A 19921-nucleotide genomic window follows, 5' to 3' on the forward strand; every position below is an offset into this window, starting at 1 on the left:
CACTTTCCACTCCGACATCTGTTTTGATTTGGATTACACCTGTATTGGCATGTTTTCTCATATATGTTTATGTTTAAAAATCTCAGATCAGAGATTTCCTGGGCAATATTTCATAGCAATCTCTTGATATCAGAAGGTCGCACAAACTCCTCTCTGCTTATAGTCATTAAGGAAGTGAAAGGAACGCTATTAAGTTTTTTGAGTGAATATTATCGTCTTCTGAGATTTTTATTACTCTACTTGTCAATTAAAATTAAATTAATGCTTGTCTTCAACGACAATTCATTAGTCATCTTGTAGATTTCTGCGCGCGATTCAATTATCTTATTCAAAATCTTAAAACTCAAACACTTCATAATTAATTACGTTCTCCACGCGGCGATTAATGATCGTTATTTTCTTTTCAATTACTACTAACAATAAAATGCATAATTAAATCCGTATTTTAAAATACCAATGAAAGAGATTTTTCATAAAAATCTATAAAGATTGGATGGATTGGATTTAACAAATAGAGACAAACCGAAATTTGTTTCCAGTCACGGGACATTGCGTCATCGGGAAAAATTATCTGCTTATATGCAAAAAGCCACCACTCTCTGACCCGCAGGTCATCGTGTGTTCCACGATCATTTATTGTTATTACATCAATCAACTCGTCATCGCTTTCGGCAGGCAATTCATCATTACCATTGACAACATACACGAAATCAAGTTTATCTGCATCTACCATATCATTATTATACTCCTATCCGTGTAGAAATTTACTTGCATGATTTACTATGGGCCGTTGTTACAAGTGTTTCGACATGAAATCGTTCACAAATTGACATAAACAGGCCACGCGAGCCGCTGCTTTTAGAAAGACGTAAAATGTTGTGTTGTGATGATCCATCAAAAGATTTGATATTTATGAAATAACAAAGGCGTCACACGAGTGTGTCGTTTATATCTATGCAATATCAGTGAAATTCAGATTAATTAATTGGAGTGGACGCTATTGAAGGAGTCAAACGTTACAAAGACCGCAAATGAAAACTACTTTATTTCATACGATATCGAGATACAAATACGTAATAACTTGATTTCTGTGTCGCCATTAAATACTTCTTCATATTAACGTGTCGTATCGGCTAAATTTGTATGGACCATTTGAGTCTTTGTCATATATACATAAGTTTTGCTTTTTCAGAAAAAGAGATGTATAAAGTACAGTTGGGCAGGATTATCAAGTATTCATACAGGAAGACAGTGGCATCAAACCATGTGTAGTATATTAACGGTAAGTATGACCCAGTGGCACTAACAGTTGACAGTCAGAATTATCATAGGATTTCATCGCAGGAAGTGCTAGTTTTGGTTACAATAATGTGTTAGTGGTACAGTCAACGTTTCTTACCAACGTTTTTTGCTCGGTGATAAAGAGAAATTTCCAATCAATTTAGGCAAGTTGGTGTGTTGAAATGGGAAACCAACTTACATATGTAAGAAAACTTGGGTCATTATTACTAGTGAATGTGCACAAAGAACGTGATTAAAGTGAAACATAGCTACTGACGCCAGATGATGCCTTTATAGAAGACCTGACATTCTGACTTAAACGTGAATGGGTTTCAACATGGTTTTATTAAAACTTTTCTCCATAGTAATCTACAATTTTTCTTAATACCTGGAAGCAGGAGCAGAGGCTCCTTGCTCAAAGCTCAATTGTAGTAATGAATATCTGCATAAATTGCTAGTACCAAAGTCCTTCTTGGCCACGATAACATCTGCGTCCATTAGGACAATCACACGACACGCGTCAGATGTTTATGGCGAATAAATTCATTGCGCGTCGAATGTCTATCGCTTGCCCCGAATTCTAAAATAAAACGCCTTTTGAGGTTATTGGGAGACCCAATTTTCAAAAGAACTAGCTATCCGTCCCGGCTTCGCTTGTGTAAGATTATAATAACTTTATTCATTTAAACCTTCAATTTAAAATTAAATTTAAAGCGTGCAAAAATCCGTCCGGTTTGATTTTATCGCGTACAGACAGTAACGACAAGGATTCTCTGCAGGAAAAACAACATTTGTATTTTGTAAAAATTGTATTCTAAGAAAAGTTTATTTCAGGAAAGATATTAAATTTAAATGAATCCTTCAGGCTTCCGGAAATCACAAGACAGTGAAGCGTAGCAGTAAGCCTAAGATAATTCCTATACGAGTTCATGAAAATGAACGCCATCAAGATATATCTCATATTGAATTTTATTGCAGCAGAACAAATCGCTAGTTGCCATACTCCATTATTCCTCCATAAAGCTGTGGGAGCTGCCAGCAAATTAGAATCCAAAGAATCAGCTCACCGGTTCCAAAGAATCAGATTCGTGCTACAAAGTCGTGTGACCACCACAAGCGAGCGATAATTAGCGGTCGTAATCACTGGCAGCTAATGATGTTGGAAATAATGACATAGTGTTTAGCCTTGACGTGGGAATACACGATCAGCTTGTGACTGGTATCACTTCAAATAAAGATTGTGATATAGTATTACAAGATGATATTCCATCCATGGACGTTGAAACAGCACATTCAATGTGTTCAGATTTACCAGATTAACCATACAAAATTATAATTTGGAATAGCAACTATTTCCTTATTTGATTTAATTATTCAACCCATTTAATGAAACAAGTGCCATCTTTACCACAGCTTCGCAGTACGACAGCACTGCAACGAAACCTGCCTAAGACATCATTATAATGTTGGCTATACTAATTTAATGCCTAATGAATAGTGGATGTAAGAACCAGTGTTTCGTCAAAAAGGAAGAAAGAAGTCAAAAGACGACACGCGTAGCCATAGTGACCCCCCTTTCTCTACGACCTGTGATATTCAAAACAGGCTAATATTATTTATTCAAATGAAGCATGCAATTCAAATGAAATAGTTCACTACATAACGAAAGTGTGAAACTTCGTCATGTTAACATGACTTGTGTAATAATGGTGCTTGCACGTGTGTAACTACAAAAAGGCTCAATCATTGAACATAACACAAAACAGCATAAATTTGCACCAGTTATCGGCATATATTATCAATTCTGTTTTGTTGAAAAATCATAAAGAAAGCTCCGTTGTTAGACATAAATAAATTATCTATTTTACACTATGTATGATTAATTTGATCAATATCTGACATCGATTTTGACACATCTCAGACTAAAAATCATCATACATTTTACTGGATACATGCAGTTAGGACAACATCTCATATTTTACAAAATTCTTCGACCAAAATCATTATGGCCATTATATTCTCCGGCGTAGCTAACATTTGTCACCAAAATACAAAGCACCATTAGAAAGTCTTTGAAACATAATATTGTCAACGTTTCAATAGGAGCCACAACTGAAACTTGTCAGTTCAGTTGTTCGACCAGCATAATACCGTTTGTTATTAGCAATTTAAATGGTGTTTTAAATGTAAACATTTTCTATTGTCCTCGAGACAGTTTGCAGACTCAGTAAAATTTTCGTACCAAATTGTTTAAGTCATGAGTTGCAGCGTTTATTGGCAAAATCACGTTGTCTTCATCTCTATATAACATTTATTTAATATACGATGCCAGATCTGATTACATATTTTAAAAGTTCTTTTAAATGGCCTGAGACTGTCTCAATTTTCAATAGCAAATAAGAAAAGCATTATCTACAAAAAATTCCTACGAAACCTTAAAATGTCTAACCGCTACCATTACGATTCACTAGAGGATACATGATGTCTCATATTCTCTCCGATATGTTCAAGTTTTCTGGAAATCAGATATTGTTATCAGTAACTTTCCTAGATTAGACTGCTTTACCAATTGTGTACAATATTTCTTTTAGTTGATCTTGTCGTAAGCTATCATATTCAGAAGAGTATAAAGATACACTACACCTGATGTAAGGAATCAACAGTAAATTTAGTAAGGCTTATAATACAAACAATAAATGGATGGCACTCAAAGCGAAAACCAATCACTAAGTTTGTATCGTGGGACAAATAATGTGAAGGTACAAATATTAGTATACGCTGGGAGTCAAACCCAGATGACGCATTTGCGTGGTGTGATGACCAGTATGTTATTGAGGAGATAAACCATAGAAGTAAATAGGATAATAAACGCTTCTCTTTCATGACTGGACCCTCCAATACGTGACCGGCATTACAATTTCTGCGTTAGTCGCGCGGCATTGAAAAAACCTTAGCGGTTTGTATGCGGACGCTGTTGACAACCCAAATGGGCATTTTGTTCAAATATAGTCACCTCGTCAACTTCTTGGTATTTCTGTAGTTTTCCATTTCAGTATTTGGAAAACTAAAATGTTTCTCTGTATGGAACAAGATATTTAGCAATACTTAGGTATAATAATAGTAATACTACATTATTTACCGGCTTTATTAGATCCGGAAAATTTTTAGATAACACATCTTTATTTTAGTGTCAGTTTTAAATAACAGTGTCTTTGGATTTTCTGTGTTGCTTCTTTGCACCGATCTTAGTGATTTCGAAGGGTTCCTGAAATTTCCCATATCGCTTTTTATTCATAAGATTGTGATTCTTATCATATGAGAGGCTACTGATGTGAAACAAGGTAAACTTAAATACCCACATACACATTCGAACAAAACCACAAAATTTACACCAAGGTCGTTAACAAATAAAATGTCGAAACGGCAATCTTGGCTGCAAATGTAAATGGTATATTGCATCTATAGATCGGCCTATAACTGATAGTAAACAACAGTACATTAGCATAAATATTGGATTTGAATACCTAGAATCTTTTCTTGCCTCTTAATAAGAGCAGATAATACACGGATCTATTTCTGTCGATTACACCTATCGCTTAGCTATTATGAATTCTGAATTACAAACCAATGTTATCCTTAAAAAACATTATATCGAAGAATTCAAATGTAATGCAATGTCTCTTACAATACAAATGAATTTTTTTTTTGGCGAAACAGCATAAGTCTTTGCTTAAATTTTGCCAATGCCGTGCTATCAAGATATTTCAAATATAACAATGATAATTCGAACAGAGGCATGCATTGTCCCGATGCATGAAATTAATCAGTTGATCGTAGGACGTAAGGTATGAGCTCACACGTGGGTTTTGTGGGTCAATGTTGAGCAAATGATTCCGTAACTTTAGAAGTGTGTTATTCGTATGGTTAGGCGAATTGCCTTTAATTGGTTGCGTATTATGTGGGCTGAGCTTATTAACTGAAAGTGGTTAAATAGCTTTTATTACATGTCGTTGTATATTCGACGTCTATTCTTCCTCTTCTTTGCATGTCGATGTCAAATATACGTTTACAAATGAAGTTTATTGGGCAATAAACATGCAATTTTAGTCATGGAGTGATATAAAATTATTACTATTAGATTAATCATTTAAGAAGCAATACATCTTAACTGTTAAAGAGATGTTCTTAGGAGCATTTAAAATTTTAAAACCATTTTCTTCGAGACTAACAGACAGCTGCCGACATAAATGGAATTAGAACAGTGAAATCAGCGTAGGAGCAATTTAAACCGAGTATGTGCGAACCAAACAAATTGGACTGATTGACCCGGCAGATGCTAAAAACTATTCTTTGGTCTAATCATATGATTTATCTAATCGCAACTTCATACGCGCATTAAAATTAGGTATTTCCCGCTCGTGTGATAATTCCGGGAAATCATCTTTATGAGATGTTCAACAAAACGGGAAGCAATGACTACAAAATAATAGTGTTTCTGCAATGGTATGAGGAAATTATGGTTTCTTGAGGGAGGCGATTAGCATAGAATGTTTGCGCAAACGAATGCAGGTGTCGTAATGAGGTTCTTTATGGAACCCGATGTGGGAGGACGTAGGTCCCATGGTCAGCATGGGTGGAAATTCAATAGGCTTGATCAAAAGAGATCAACAATCATAGATTATGTCACATGGAACGGTCATTTCATGTTTGATGACAGATGAAATCGATTTAGCTCAAGCACGTTTTATTATGTACAATTGACCAACACTTAACGGCCCATACTAAACAATAAGCTTATTTTGCGCCTCCGATGGATGCACATAAACACAAATAAATATTAGGACAAATCACACAGATTGAGGTAGCCCCAAAGTAAGTTCGAGACTTGTGTTATGGGATACTAACTCAACGATACTATATTTTATAACAAATACATATATAGATAAACATCCAAGACCCGGGTCAATCAGAAAAATATCATTTTCCATCATGACCCTACCGGGGATCGAACCCGGGACCTCTGGGTTCAGTGGCAAGAACTTTACCACTGCGAAATCAAACACAGAAACGGAAAACACACCCAGAACCGCAGACATTAGTATTTTATCACTAAATCTACGTGGAACATCTATAATACTAAATACTAAATCTTTAAATAAACTGGAGACGTTTTGTTTTTCTCCTGAACTATCATCACATCTATTCCAAGTCGATGGAAAAATAAGACATTGGATCGCTCTCGAAAAAATATATTTGCACGCTTTTCTCGGAGTATATGAATCAACCGCGCATTAAAATACATTAAAGGCAATGGTGACTCCGTTTGTCAGTAACTAAATTAGGGGAGCACCGAACCCAAAAGAAGTTTTGTATTCAAAATTAAAGGTTTAACTCGATCGCGCAGGACCAAGCCTTATTTGGGGAACAGGTTCCTTGCATGTATTACTATAAACTTTACTTAAATTAACTAATCATAACCATAATAAATTATACATCTGAAACTTCCTCAGGAATCGTGCAGATTCCTCAGGAAGTTTCAGGTGTAGGTATCTATTGGTGTACCTGTACAAAAATTCGGTCCGGTCGTTTTGAGTTTATCAAGTTCATACAGACAGACGTGACAGAGGGCCTTCTTTTTATATGTAAGGATAACATTGCTACTTACGTGTCTCTCCTCTGTTGTTTTTGACTACTTACTTCGCGTTCACCGGGTTAATTAATGGTAAGAGTTTCATTATCTGTATGTAAATTAAGTACCTTAAATTCAATATTCTACCAGAAACCATTAACAGAGCCACATTACACAACATTAAATTACAAATTGTATGACTCTTGTCGAATTTGGATGGTAGATAATAATTATAATAGTAAAAGCCTTTACTTGACCTTAGGGAATTAATCTAACTAAATTTGAATAGAGTTTCCTCGAGTATGTGGTGTTTGTAAATGGAAACACCGTTAACAAACACTGCATGGACCATGAGGAAACTGTTCAATTCAACAAAACCATTTTAGGAGCAGGTTCCATAACCACAGCTAAAACTTGGGAGAATACAATTAAAATTTTATTACCGTGGATAATCAGTACTCTGAGTCACAGATTGTCGATTATCCATTTATCTCCAATCAGGGAATAGGATGCAGTCAATGGAGTTATGCAATTGGCAATAATTACTACACTCGATGATGAATAGCTGGGATAACCTGTTCTATTGATTTCTAGTCCTAGGCTAGAACGTAGGGCTAGCTATTTATGTCCCACTGTTGGAAAAAGCCTCCCGTATTTGATTCCACTTTTAAACATTATAATATAAAGTTTTATTTTCCCTGTAAGAAATACATATCTGCATTCTAAATTGGGATAGTTGAATTCTTTAATTTTTCAACATTTACATCAGAATCAATGTCAAGAATGTTACCGGGAGCCATAAAAGAAGTAATTACATTTGCTTATGACACGGAAGGACACGAAATTACTTTTCTCTAAAACCATTAATCCAGCTATAAAATTACTATAAACGGGCTCTAAACCCCAATCACTCCTATCTTAACTGTTCTTGTATCAAATGTAGGAAAATGGACCGCTTCCTCTCCGTGAATCGGATAAACTGGGTTATATCTGGTGTAATTTGGGTCTCAAAACAAATTTGAGGTCACTAGTCCTACCATCCTGTCCGTAGGTTTACAAACATCATAAGGATCTGTTTCTTGCCAGTAGTTTTCTCGTTCGTTTAGAAATTTATTGCAATGGTAACTAAGTGGAAGAAGAATACAAATATTAAACCGTTAATAAAAATAAGAAAAAATAAGTTTTGAATTTGTTATCCTTTCTTTCTGTTTGCGTCAACTTACAGATACTATTTTTGCCTTGCTTGGGATGGGATTCACTTCGTTGGCTTAATTATTACGTTATCCACTTATGGAATAAAGCGACGATAGCAACAAGACGAGTATTGATTTCAATCTATACTCTTATTATTGCTGTATCTTTGAATATTTGGATATCTTTGATTAGGACTATCAGAAATAATAAAGGCAACTTTTGTATACCGCGGGTGAAGACACTAGTTTCAATGCAAAAGTTTCGCGATTTTTTGTCGCGCTTTGTAGGACCGAGTACACTTAAGACTGTCTTCGGTACGTTGTTACATTGTTAATTGCCAAAATTCAAATAAAACAAAATATACAGCTATATACAGACACACGAAACACTTACCCAATAATCTGGGAATTTAACACTCACTATACATATAAATATAAAGCGGCCAAGTGCGAGTCGGACTCGCCCATGAAGGGTTCCGTAGCAGCAAGTAACATAACATAAAAGTTCTAGTTGATCGATTTTTGTATATTTTTATATTTGCGTTGATTAAATGAAAGGTAAATTGCGGTTTACGATTTATGACGTATAATTACAGGGGAGGACACATTTTACCAATTTGGAAGTGTCTCTCGCGCAAACTATTTAGTTTAACAAAATATATATTAGAAACCTCAATATCATTTTGAAGAAGTATGGAGATGGACATAGGGTACCGTTCATCCTGGAAAATTAACGCGAGCGAAGTCGCAGGCAAAAGCTAATAAACTGATATATTTACAACGTAACAACGTATCCAATAGCGCGCAGTGAAAATATGCAATGACGAATATTCAAATCTGCCCGTAGGACAGCCATTGTCTTCTATTACCAAGCAAATTAGATACTTTCAATGACTTTCATTATTCTTGTACCTACTGAGTTGGTACTTCACTTTCATTCTTAGAGTCCACTCAATGTCGATGAGCTAACCTAAACCACACTTTATTTTCTAAACCATTGAGTTCTAATTCATAAATATTGGATTTCGCGCATAGTGTACAAGTTAGATAATATTTTGTCGACAGAACCGGCTGAACGGGATTTTGAAATGTATGCTTAATTGCTATCAGCATAAGGCTGAATGAGATTAAATTGTTAATTTATGCATTTGGTTTTTAAGGTGAATAATGTGGACGGACCTGTTCTGTGGACTCGAGACAAGCCCCCGGAATGCTACATTTTTCGTAATTCCCGACGAAGAAGGATAGGAAATATGCTTTCATAAATGTAAAGCGTGAGCTAAGGAGTGAATTGACTTCAGGATATTTTTTCATAACATTCGCTAAGAGGGTTCACGTCAAGTAGGCAGCCGATTGTGAAATCATGGACGCATCTTCAAAATTATAAGGTTATTATTTACGCCGCACCCGGGCTTTGGGGCGTCACAGCCACAGCCCCCGAACGTAACCGAGAGCAGAGATGAGACTGAAGAAGGATATGGAGCGAAAAAGTAATATTATGAATTAGATGAGTCTCTAAATCGACGTAAGAAAAACCGTAAATGTTATGAATGAGAAATAAAGAAACCTAAAATGGAATAGTTGTTTATGAATAAGATGGCAGTTCAAGTTTAAGTACTCGTTATGTGAGTGATAAAACATATATAAACGAAGCAAAAAAGGAATGGAATGTGTAAGGGACGATATGGGATAGGATGGATCTCATGAGTAGAAGGAAAGGAATGTTTCTATTGAGAGGACAATAAAAAGCTTAAGCTCACAGCACCGATGCCACACATAGAAACCGATAATGGAAAAGATGCCAGACTTCATTTTTTGTATTCTGTCGTAACATCTAGAACGCAAAATAGGTAAAACACACAGTTATCATATTGTTTACCTGGCCCTAGATACAGCATCTGTTATCAGCTGTTATCAGACACTGATAAGGTTTCTTTTGGTGCGATCACCTCGCTGAGAATAAATATATTAAGACAAATCACACAGATTGAGCTAGCCCTAAAGTAAGTTCGAGACTTGTGTTATGGGATACTAACTCAACGATACTATGTTTTATAACAAATACACATATAGATAAACATCCAAGATCCGGGTCAATCAGAAGCAGAACATTTTCCATCTTGACCCGACCGGGGATCGAATCCGGGACCTCTCGGTTCAGAGGCGAGCACTTTACCACTGCGCCACCGAGGTCGTCAAACGTCATTTATCTTCTTCTTTTTCATAGTCGTATTCCTCATGGCTGGAGATGGAGTGGAGAGGATTTCAAAATCCAACCAGGTCTAGAGAGTTAATGTGGTCGTGCTATACAATTTGTGAAGAGTGTCATTTATTATGGAGTCTTTGGGTATTGCTTTCCATCATAATTTCATTGTGAAGATAGAATATCGACACAGCGTGTGTAATGTATAAATTGTCTAAATTACCCGCCATTGTGTGATTGGGCGTCACTTTCTAATGAGCTCGTGGATTTGGTCCAAGATTCTATTTCAAAGCATATTCTGGCACCATTTAAATTATTTTCGTGAATGATTTATTTATTTACATGCATCTGTATAGGTATCATATACAAGCGCACATTTATTATGGCATTTGTACGGATAATAATTACTTTTCCACTGATTCAAATAATTTAGACTACATACAAAATTGCCAAGTGGGAATTCAAATAAATTGCAAGAGCCCAAATAGTAAAATGCGTTACAAATTTTCTATATGTAACTATAAAAGCTTGTGTCAAAAAATGTCATTTTTGACACATGCGTTTATTTGTCGCCAGAGAGATCTTATTGCATTCAATGCGTGACAAAAAAAACATGTCCGTGCAGTTGAGGAGTTCCCTCGTCTGGGGCCGTTTTCTATCGGTTGAATAGGTATATCTCAAGCTTTTATTTAACCTGCAATGTATTTAGTGTGTATGTGTGTGTGTGAACATACACACTAAATATATTGCAGGTTAAATAAAAGCTTGAAATATACCTACCAATAAATATACCTTTATAAGTCAAGTTACTCATGATAGCACGATAACATTTCTTGAATAATGAACAGAGCATTGCTATGTTAGTACATGAATAACATAGTCTGAGCACTTGGACACTGGAGCTGCTATATCAGTAGGTGACATCATGTCTAGTGCCGGCTGTGCACTATCGGCAAAAAGTTCGCCATACTTTGGAGACTTCCACGTACATTGCTGGTTTTTCCTTGTGTTTAAAAATAGCTCACGTATACAAACCATGCAATGTACGTTCATTCACATCGGCGGCTGTCTGAGTTCAGCTATAGAGTAAAGCCAGCATATCAGTAAAGTCAGCGCCCAATTGAGGGCACGTTTTGGGGATAGATCAGTAGATCAGTGCTGTTAGTGATAGAGTAATTAAGCTTGCAATAGTAAGATTACTTCAACTGAATTAAAATGACTGATAAAATGTTTTGTATATATATATATTAACATGTATCTTTTAATGACGTCTATTCCAGACGTCATTAAAAGATACATGTTAATATCATACCAATCCTCTTATTCATAAATAAGTTCAATCAGACTATAGTTTAAAGTATGTTATCCGAATCGCACTTTACAATTACACGATTTGACATTGACATAAAGGACAAAACATAGTTTATGACAAGGGAGGGAGAGCCCAATACAATTCAAATTAAGAACTGGATGAGTATGCATGCTTCAGCTTTCATTTCAATAGAATTAGAATAAATATGTTTGACAAGAAAGGCCTGGAGGCAGTCTGGGAATCTCTAAAATAGTTGAAGCAATAATATAAGCCGACACATTTGGGCAACGCGCATTATAACACATTGCTTCACTGGACTGTGTCACTAGACTGTGGGAGACTCGTGATTTCATTGTCGAAATGACAATAGTTTTAGAATCGTAAATTATCTTAGTTTAGGTGGGTAAATTACATTTAACACATACTAGACTGCAGTTCCGATTTCGCTCAGGTAATAAATTATATACCTTCCTCAGGAATCACACTATCTATTGAAGAAAACTGCATGAAAATCCGTGCCGTAGTTTTTTACTTTATCGCGAATAAACAGACAGACAGACGCGGCTAAGGACTTTGTTTTATAATATGTAAGGATTAGATATAAGCCTAGGATTCTTTCGTCTTTCCGTGTTCCTAACTTTATTCGGGGCTGTGAATGTGCCTCGAAGCCCGCAGTCAGCGTAAAAAATAATTGGAATGAGGTAACATTCGGACTTATTTGCTGACCAGAGCATATAGAGAAGTGGTCCTATTCTAGGGCGGAACCACACGTTGTCGATACTATCCTAAAGATATCCTAAATTACTATAGTAATAAAGAGTAGTTACTACTCACAATATCGATTTGTAATTATCTGAAGATCTGAAACTCCACCGAAGTTTGTACTGTACTTGTCTGTTCTTGATTGTCGATGGACAAAACCCATGGCTTGCTTCTTGCTTATATATATGTTAAGTTGCCGGGCGTGGAACTCTAAGCAAAGGTAATAGTGGCTAATTTGATATGAATGATTTTGGGTAGGTTAAGGCCTAAGGTACGGTATTATCCGACACCCAATTCTTGCAAAAACCAACTCCAGAAATAAACCAACATTTACCCGAATGTTATTTTAACGCTTCCCATTTCGTTTCGTTCCGAAAACCGTTTCCAGGTTTATAATTAAACAAATCGCATCCTGGCGTGCCGCATCCACACATGGCGGAAACGTAAAGACGCCGCGACTTAGATATTTTTTTATCCTCTAATATTATAAATGCGAAATAAGTTCGTTTTTTTGTTACCTTTATTATAAATGCGATGGTAGTTTGTTTATTTGTTCCCTCTTCTCGCACGCAATCTTCTTGAAATTTTGCATACATGTATTTTGAGGAATGGTAAAGGACATAGTGTCATTCCGCATCTCATTCAAAAAAATAATTGTACGCGTGGTAAATTTACGCGGGCGAAACCGCGAGCAAAATTAAACTAGCTAGTTTTTATTTTCTGGTTGGTCCGTCCCTGCCAGCCGTCTGGGTCCGAACACCAAGACAAGCCCCAAACAGGTCTGTCATGCTGTCTGGGCTGCCATGAAACATAAAACATGTAGCACATCATTGCGTCCACACATTCTCTCCTTTTTAACCCCCGACGACCTGGGTGAAATGATCCCAGTATGGGAAGACTAATCACCTATCTTGTGCTCGCACAAGCGTCCTTTAAAAAAGTAATAATAATAATCCCCGGCGACAGATGGAGGGGGGATTATAAGTTTAAGGTGTCTTTGTATCTTATGTCTTTCCTGGCATTTAGATTTTGATCTATTTTTTTTTATTTGAAAGACTACCAAGAAACTATAATAAAAAGTGTCTTTACTTTTTACCCTGCATCAATTTGAGCATAAAATCCCACTTTTACAGTTCTTTGATCTCAAGTTACATCACCTTGCGGGTTTTATCTTGAACTGTGTTTGTTAAACCAACATGGTAATGGCACATATTTAGAGAACTTATTAGCTTTTATATCAGATGACATTAGGCAACTTGGAAAAAATTTACACCCAACAACAGCATTCCTGTCATGATTTTCGTCACAAGGCTGGTCATAAAATCATAGCCATTTAAATTTTATTTTTAAGCAGACCCTAGGCTTTTTTGTTGGAAGTCATCAATGCAGAGAGACTTGGAAAAAATCTGAAATGGTAAACAAACAATTATGTCACCAGATAGCATTGGATCACTGCTGCCCAGAAACAACTCCAATACCAGAGGCATCACAGGAGCATTGCACACCTTTCAAGAAGTTTATACAGAATTTACAAGCAACTCCTAAATTTAGTTACCAATATATTGTTATTTGTAAAGGAATTGTAACAAGGAAAATGTAACAGTACAGGAAATAGAAAGCATGGCTACTCGCATGTTAAGTGCTAATTATTTCTAGCAAAACAACTTCCCATTGAGTAAGTGTTAGATAAACAGTGTTTAAGATAAGGATTGTTAATTGAACAGAAAAACTTCATTCACAATTCAAATGAATGTGTGTTTTACTGATACTATTTTTACGATTTGTTACTTTAGAATTTTACTTTTCATCATTCTTAACTTTTCTTCTTAGCTTTTCATTACAATTTATGAAATTTTAGCAAAACCAAGAAAAATTTTACTACATGACCATTATTAATTTGTACTGGAGTAATTGACTCAGCGAGTGAAGCGAGCTAGATCTACAAATCAACTTAGGGCAAAAATACACATTTATGTGTGTATGTATGTATGTTTATTTGAAATGCTATAACTTTAGAACTGCTGATTTTGATGAAATTTAAAAAGTATGTTGGATCTGTAAATAGATTTTTTTTATTTTAGGGGCAACAAAATTGGTTAACTTGTTTCTAAAATATTCAAAATTTTGTAAAAACTCATCAAAAAAATTATTGTGTTCGCGAGGTCTAAGTTCGCGGCGAACAACTAGTATAATTTATATGAATGATTGCATGCATTTGGAAACGATTTCTTCCTCAAATCCTTCTAATTGGAACATCTGTTCACAGCAGCAATGAAATTACAAAATAATGAATAATTCAGTCATCGCTATTTCAACGGTGCGGCCATATACCGCAAGTTGCATCAAGATTTTAAAACTTGCATCGAGGCCAATCTCCAGACGACGCAAAAAAAATTTCGCAACATCGTCCAAAAAGGCAAGACAGCGTGTACTTTGTATACTTTTTTTACAACAGTAACTTTATAAATACACACAATAAATATATTCTGATACTGACCTGAATATAAATACACAAATTAATAGTCTTTCAGATAAAGTCCATAGGTACACACAATCCAAAACGAAAACAAATTATTCACAAAATAACAAAACCAAATCGATGACTTAATCAAATGATAATGCTGAATAATTTAACTCTTTACGTTAATCACTGCACTGCACTCAATATCTGTGTCAAGCAACTACGATTTTCAAAAGTCACGTAAAAAAACGATAAAATAAATAATAAAACGTAAACAAAAGAAACAGAAACAAGACACACCGAGTTGATCACGCCGAGAACTGACTTTTGCTTATATGAGTGTTGCCAACATAGGAGGTAACAGTTCTACTATTATGTCATGGTGATTCAACTACTACCATTACATAAATTTGGCCACACATACAAAATAAATTCTGTTCTAAAATTATTTTATTGTTTGTATTAAAAAACTCAATTGCAAACAGATTCCTGTCTTTGTAGTTTAATAAATTATTATAAGGCTATTAATAGCTTAAAGTTATAGTTGCAGTTTATTCAATTACTTATTATGCTTTTTTAATATTTATTTTATTTTTCTACAAGATATTAGGTTTAGTGAAAGCAATATTAGACACTTTGTGAAGTGAGAAATTATGCGTGTTAAAGCTTGTAAAATAATCAGCTTTTTATGTTACTTACTTACAAACCACTTTTAATAAAAATAAATTTAAAAGCGGTAGATATGTAATTAATTTTATTCCAGGGATTGGACAAACTTATATAATTAATTACAAATGCGAAAATAAATATATTTGCTCATTTTCTTACGTTTTCAGGACATACCTTTCATTCAATGCAAAGCCGTGGGAAAAAGCTTATAAGTCAATCATAAAACTTCTATGAAATTATATTGACTCACTTTTTTTTACTGGTAACACCATAAACTGAAAGTCAAAAATAACAGATTGACGCTGTCAGTGTCAATCTGTTTTGATACTTTTTTTTATAAACTGAGCCTTTACTAATTTACTTTGTATAACTTTGGGAACTTGCGATCACAGAGTACCTACTATATGCTTGCAATGCTGTGATAAAAATAAGATATACAAAGATTTTATTTTTGACACAAGCTTGTATTTGTGTTCATAAAATCATGTCCATACAGTTAACCGTTGAGGTGGTCATGCTTCTCATAATAATCCAAAATAAACGTGTGTAGGTACTAAATTTCAACTCAATAGGTTGAACTGCTTCAAAAAGTGTTGCAAGAATCCACCCGTTTATGTATCTGAAAATTTTGCTTTCCTACACCGGCACACTAGAACCGGTTAGAGGCGGTTTTATATTTAACTAGCTTTTGCCCGCGGCTTCGCACGCGTGTATTTCAGTTCTTAAAAGGAATCGATGAAAAATTTCAGTTATTCTTTTATCGCGTATTCTAAGACTAGTACAATTTATATTTAATTTTACGAAATGCCTTGGAAAGGTACGAAAACACCCATCAAATGCTTATTGCTGTTGTACTTTGTTCAGGCGCACACTCTTTAGTTTTTTTTCTCTTATAAACAGGAAATTATGTGAGTGGAGGATTAAGGGCAAAAGACTTTTATATACTGATCTATAGTTTATTAATTTTAAATAGTTTAACATTTGCTCCAACCAAGTTTACATAGAATATCTTATGTTACTACAGTTCATGCCTAAAATGTCTTTTGGACATTTCCTTGATACCATACGCATCACAATACTCAAAGTTTGCCATACGTAGTTTTCAGTAGTCCTTCTTTTCATTCCAACGTCATCATTTTGCTAATGTTTCTTGGTAGACCTAAAAAGAGGGTTGAAACCATATATATATATATACTGCACCAATGTGTAGAGCTGTCAAATCATCGTCTGCCGCGATGTAATTAAAGAGCGAAACCTAATATTTTTGTAGTAAGAACTTGGATTTGAAGGGAAAGTGGTCAAGTGATTAAGACCGTCCGCCTGAGATCTAAAGGTCCTAGATTCGAGTACCTAGTACTCGTTCTACATGAGTTTGTAATCATGTGCTGTAGTTTTCATAGACCGCCACGTGCTTCCGGTGAAGTAAAATATCGCGAGGAAACCTGCCCTGGTTGACGGTTAAAGTTCACTAGTGTGTATGCGATTACTTGTTACTAGACGCAGTAGGTAGTTATATAAGACATGTCAGATACATTTATGCAACTTTAACAAAATCTGACACAGGTATTAGCAATTATCAAACTCGAAAAGAAGAAGTAAGAACTTACTTAAATTTTGGGGAGAATCGTCTTCTTCTTGTCTCGTTGCTTTCTACCTTTTGAGATTCGGATTCTTCCTGCAAATAAATGATTTTTTAGTCGCAGTAGCTTGATAGCAGCCAGCAGTGTTAGTACATACAAAGTCATGTCATAGATCAAGAAAAAAAAAAACAAAAGAAAAATATATATAGCCCACTTGATAAAAAAAATATATTATGGTTACGTATGTAACTAGATCTAAGAACTTACTTGTACAGCAGATGATCTTAAAACCTCATCTCCTTTAGGTGGTCCATATTCCCTGAAGCCTGGGGGCCCGTACTCCAAGAAACCTTCCGGTGCATGCTCTATGGAACTGAAACAATGAGTAAGTTCTACTAGAGCTTATGCATGCAGGAACCAGAGATCGTATTCTGAAGTAGCGATATATAGTTTACTAGCGGCCCGTCCCGGCTTCCCTCGGGAAAAACCATAATAAATTACCTAACATCTATTTAAAAAAACCGCATCAAAATCTGTTGCGTTGGGGACGGGAAGCGACTTTGTTTTACACTATGTAGTGATAGTGAGTGACGCTACAAGGGACATAGGTATTGGATAGTTAAATTCACGCCTAGTATCATCACTATCAACAAGATCCTTTGGGTAGTAACAGGTACATTTAAATCTTACTCGGTTATCTGTACGCTTCTAACTCCAGAACCTTCGACAGCTTGTTCCTGAAAAAAACGAAATAACATTTTAATTTATTTCAACTTTATTAGAAGTAATTAGTTGAACTAAAGTCCAAGATTACCTGAGCAATCTCGCTTTCGATCTTGACTATTCCTTGCGCAACATTCTTAACTTCCTCAAGAATGTTCACATTCTGTTCGACGTCAGTTAGCGCTTCCGCTACATCTTTCACAACATTGCTTACGATATTTTTTTCTACTTTCGCCTCTGCCTCACTGATTTCTTGTTTTATTAAACCACTTTCTGTCACAACAGCAGCTTCAACGAAATCTTCGGTGGTGTCGGCAACGGAAGCTTCTATCTCCAGTTTAATGGCTCTTCCTTGAATTAATTCTTCGTTGGACTGTTCTGTAGTTCCCTCTTCAACGTTAATTTGTGCTTCGGTTGTCACTTCTTCATTTTTAGTTTGTTCTGCAATGGCAGAAAAAATAATTTAAATTGACCATTGACCATTTGTAAATAAGTCATATGTCACAGATGTCAACTATTCGTTCTACAAGTTACATAATACACCCTTGTAGGTAACACTTATTTCCTTGATTTTGACATAATTTTTAAAAGGACCTACTTAAAAGAGGACTATGTATCATCATCTTACCTTCAGCAACAACGACCGCCTCTGTTTCTGTCACTTCTCCAGTTTTGACTTCATCTTCGACTTCTTGAGTGATCTTAGCTCCAATAACAACGAAGGACTGTTCCGTAGCCACATCAGGTAAACCCTGCTGAGTTATATCTTGCGACACCTCTTGGACCTTCGGGGGTCCGTACTCTCGGAGGAAATCTGAGCCGGAAGCCTCTGTTTCTTGGAAGAGAGTTTCTTTCAGAGGATTGTCAGATGTTTTCTGCAAAGATGTATTTCATTTTGGGATTAATTAACTATGTAATGGCGATATGGCTGACCTAATTTCATTTTATTAGTTCTAATGACTATCGCCAAAATGATAATGCTGTGTTGTTTGCTTCATTCATTGCATCATAAGTAGAAGTGATGAAATAATTTTTCACTTGACCTGATGGCTTATCCCTGAATCCCAGTTAGCAGTATCATCACAGTTGCCTTTTCTAGAAAATAGATAATGTATTGCTAAAGTTGGTCATTTGTGATTTAAAGTAAACAGGACAATATACCGTGGCCAAATCGTGGACTAACGTCACAATGACGACCGACATACATATACTACGTATAGTGGCGCCCTCTCACAGCATTAGAACAGCTTCTTACCGTTGTTCCTTCACCAGGCAGAAAGAAGGCGGGCCCGTCTGGCCGCCAGCCGCTGGGGAGGTAAGGTCCGGAGCCCCGGGCCGACGCTGAGCTCACGGCTAGGATTAGAATAGCGAGAACCTGGAATACAAATACATAGGTGAAAATGTGTTCTGGATCGATAGGACCAATATATATCGAGGGTTAGCGTCGGGCAGGTGGCTGCCCGTCGTAAAATCATAGTCGAATCTTCAAAATTTTGCAACATAGAAAGCAACCGGGCACATTTTCATTTGAGATAATTCTGGATGATTTTCTTTGTGTGATGAATAGTAATATATAGTAGTGTGATGAATAGTAAATATTTAATCACGACTTCCACATTTCCCCTAACTCGTGTCTCATAGTCAATTGTTAGTGGTATTGTGTCCGAATTTAAAAATTGTTATAGATAATCACCCTAGCGGCCCGCTCCGGCTTTGTTCGGATAAAATCATAATACACCTAAACTTTCCTCAAGAATCACATTATCTGTTGGTGAAAACTGCATGAAAATCCGTGCTTTTGAGTTTATCGCGAACAGACACATGCGGCAGATGACTTTGTTTTATAATATGTAAGGAAGGATATTGTAATTACCTTCATGTTTGACGGCTTGAGATCTATGAACCCACACTCGAATGATGATCAACTTTGGACCGATTTTGCTTTTATATGTCCAGAAGATCATAAAAAATTCAAACAAAGCAAGGATATGTCTCAGTCAATATTGGACGATCTGATTGATAATTTAATTGGGCAATGCGTAAAGCGAATAGTGGAATTACGTTGATTGAAGGCTCTGTGACGTAGACCACTATGTGGAGTAGATGTC

The 19921-nt window shown here is 35.8% G+C and overlaps 2 protein-coding genes across 2 annotated transcripts in view; both read right to left on the reverse strand.

Annotated features, from left to right (window-relative positions):
• Positions 1–15188, reverse strand: part of LOC128681249 (uncharacterized protein) — a 61828-nt gene extending 46640 nt beyond the window's left edge. The window contains exon 1 of the mRNA XM_053765020.2: positions 14878–15188. The gene's annotated coding sequence lies outside the window, so the exon portion shown is untranslated. The remainder of the gene's footprint in view (positions 1–14877) is intronic.
• Positions 15189–16445: 1257 nt separating this feature from the next.
• Positions 16446–19783, reverse strand: LOC128681088 (uncharacterized). Its single transcript, XM_053764687.1, has 8 exons — positions 19687–19783; positions 19069–19188; positions 18442–18688; positions 17905–18254; positions 17781–17827; positions 17358–17463; positions 17118–17185; positions 16446–16669 (listed from the first exon to the last, which is right to left on the reverse strand). The coding sequence occupies exons 1-8, from the start codon at positions 19690–19692 to the stop codon at positions 16651–16653; spliced, it is 963 nt and encodes a 320-aa protein (XP_053620662.1). The 5' UTR covers positions 19693–19783; the 3' UTR covers positions 16446–16650.
• Positions 19784–19921: the final 138 nt, after the last annotated feature.

This window comes from Plodia interpunctella, chromosome 26 (genome assembly GCF_027563975.2).
Source record: "Plodia interpunctella isolate USDA-ARS_2022_Savannah chromosome 26, ilPloInte3.2, whole genome shotgun sequence".
NCBI classification, from domain to species: Eukaryota; Metazoa; Arthropoda; class Insecta; order Lepidoptera; family Pyralidae; genus Plodia; species Plodia interpunctella.

Coding starts and splice junctions, on each gene's coding strand:
- LOC128681088 (XM_053764687.1), bottom strand. Junction 18,255..18,441: donor GGCGGTCGTTGTTGCTGAAG/GTAAGATGATGA, acceptor CTGCCATTGCAG/AACAAACTAAAAATGAAGAA. Junction 17,828..17,904: donor TCGAAAGCGAGATTGCTCAG/GTAATCTTGGAC, acceptor CGTTTTTTTCAG/GAACAAGCTGTCGAAGGTTC.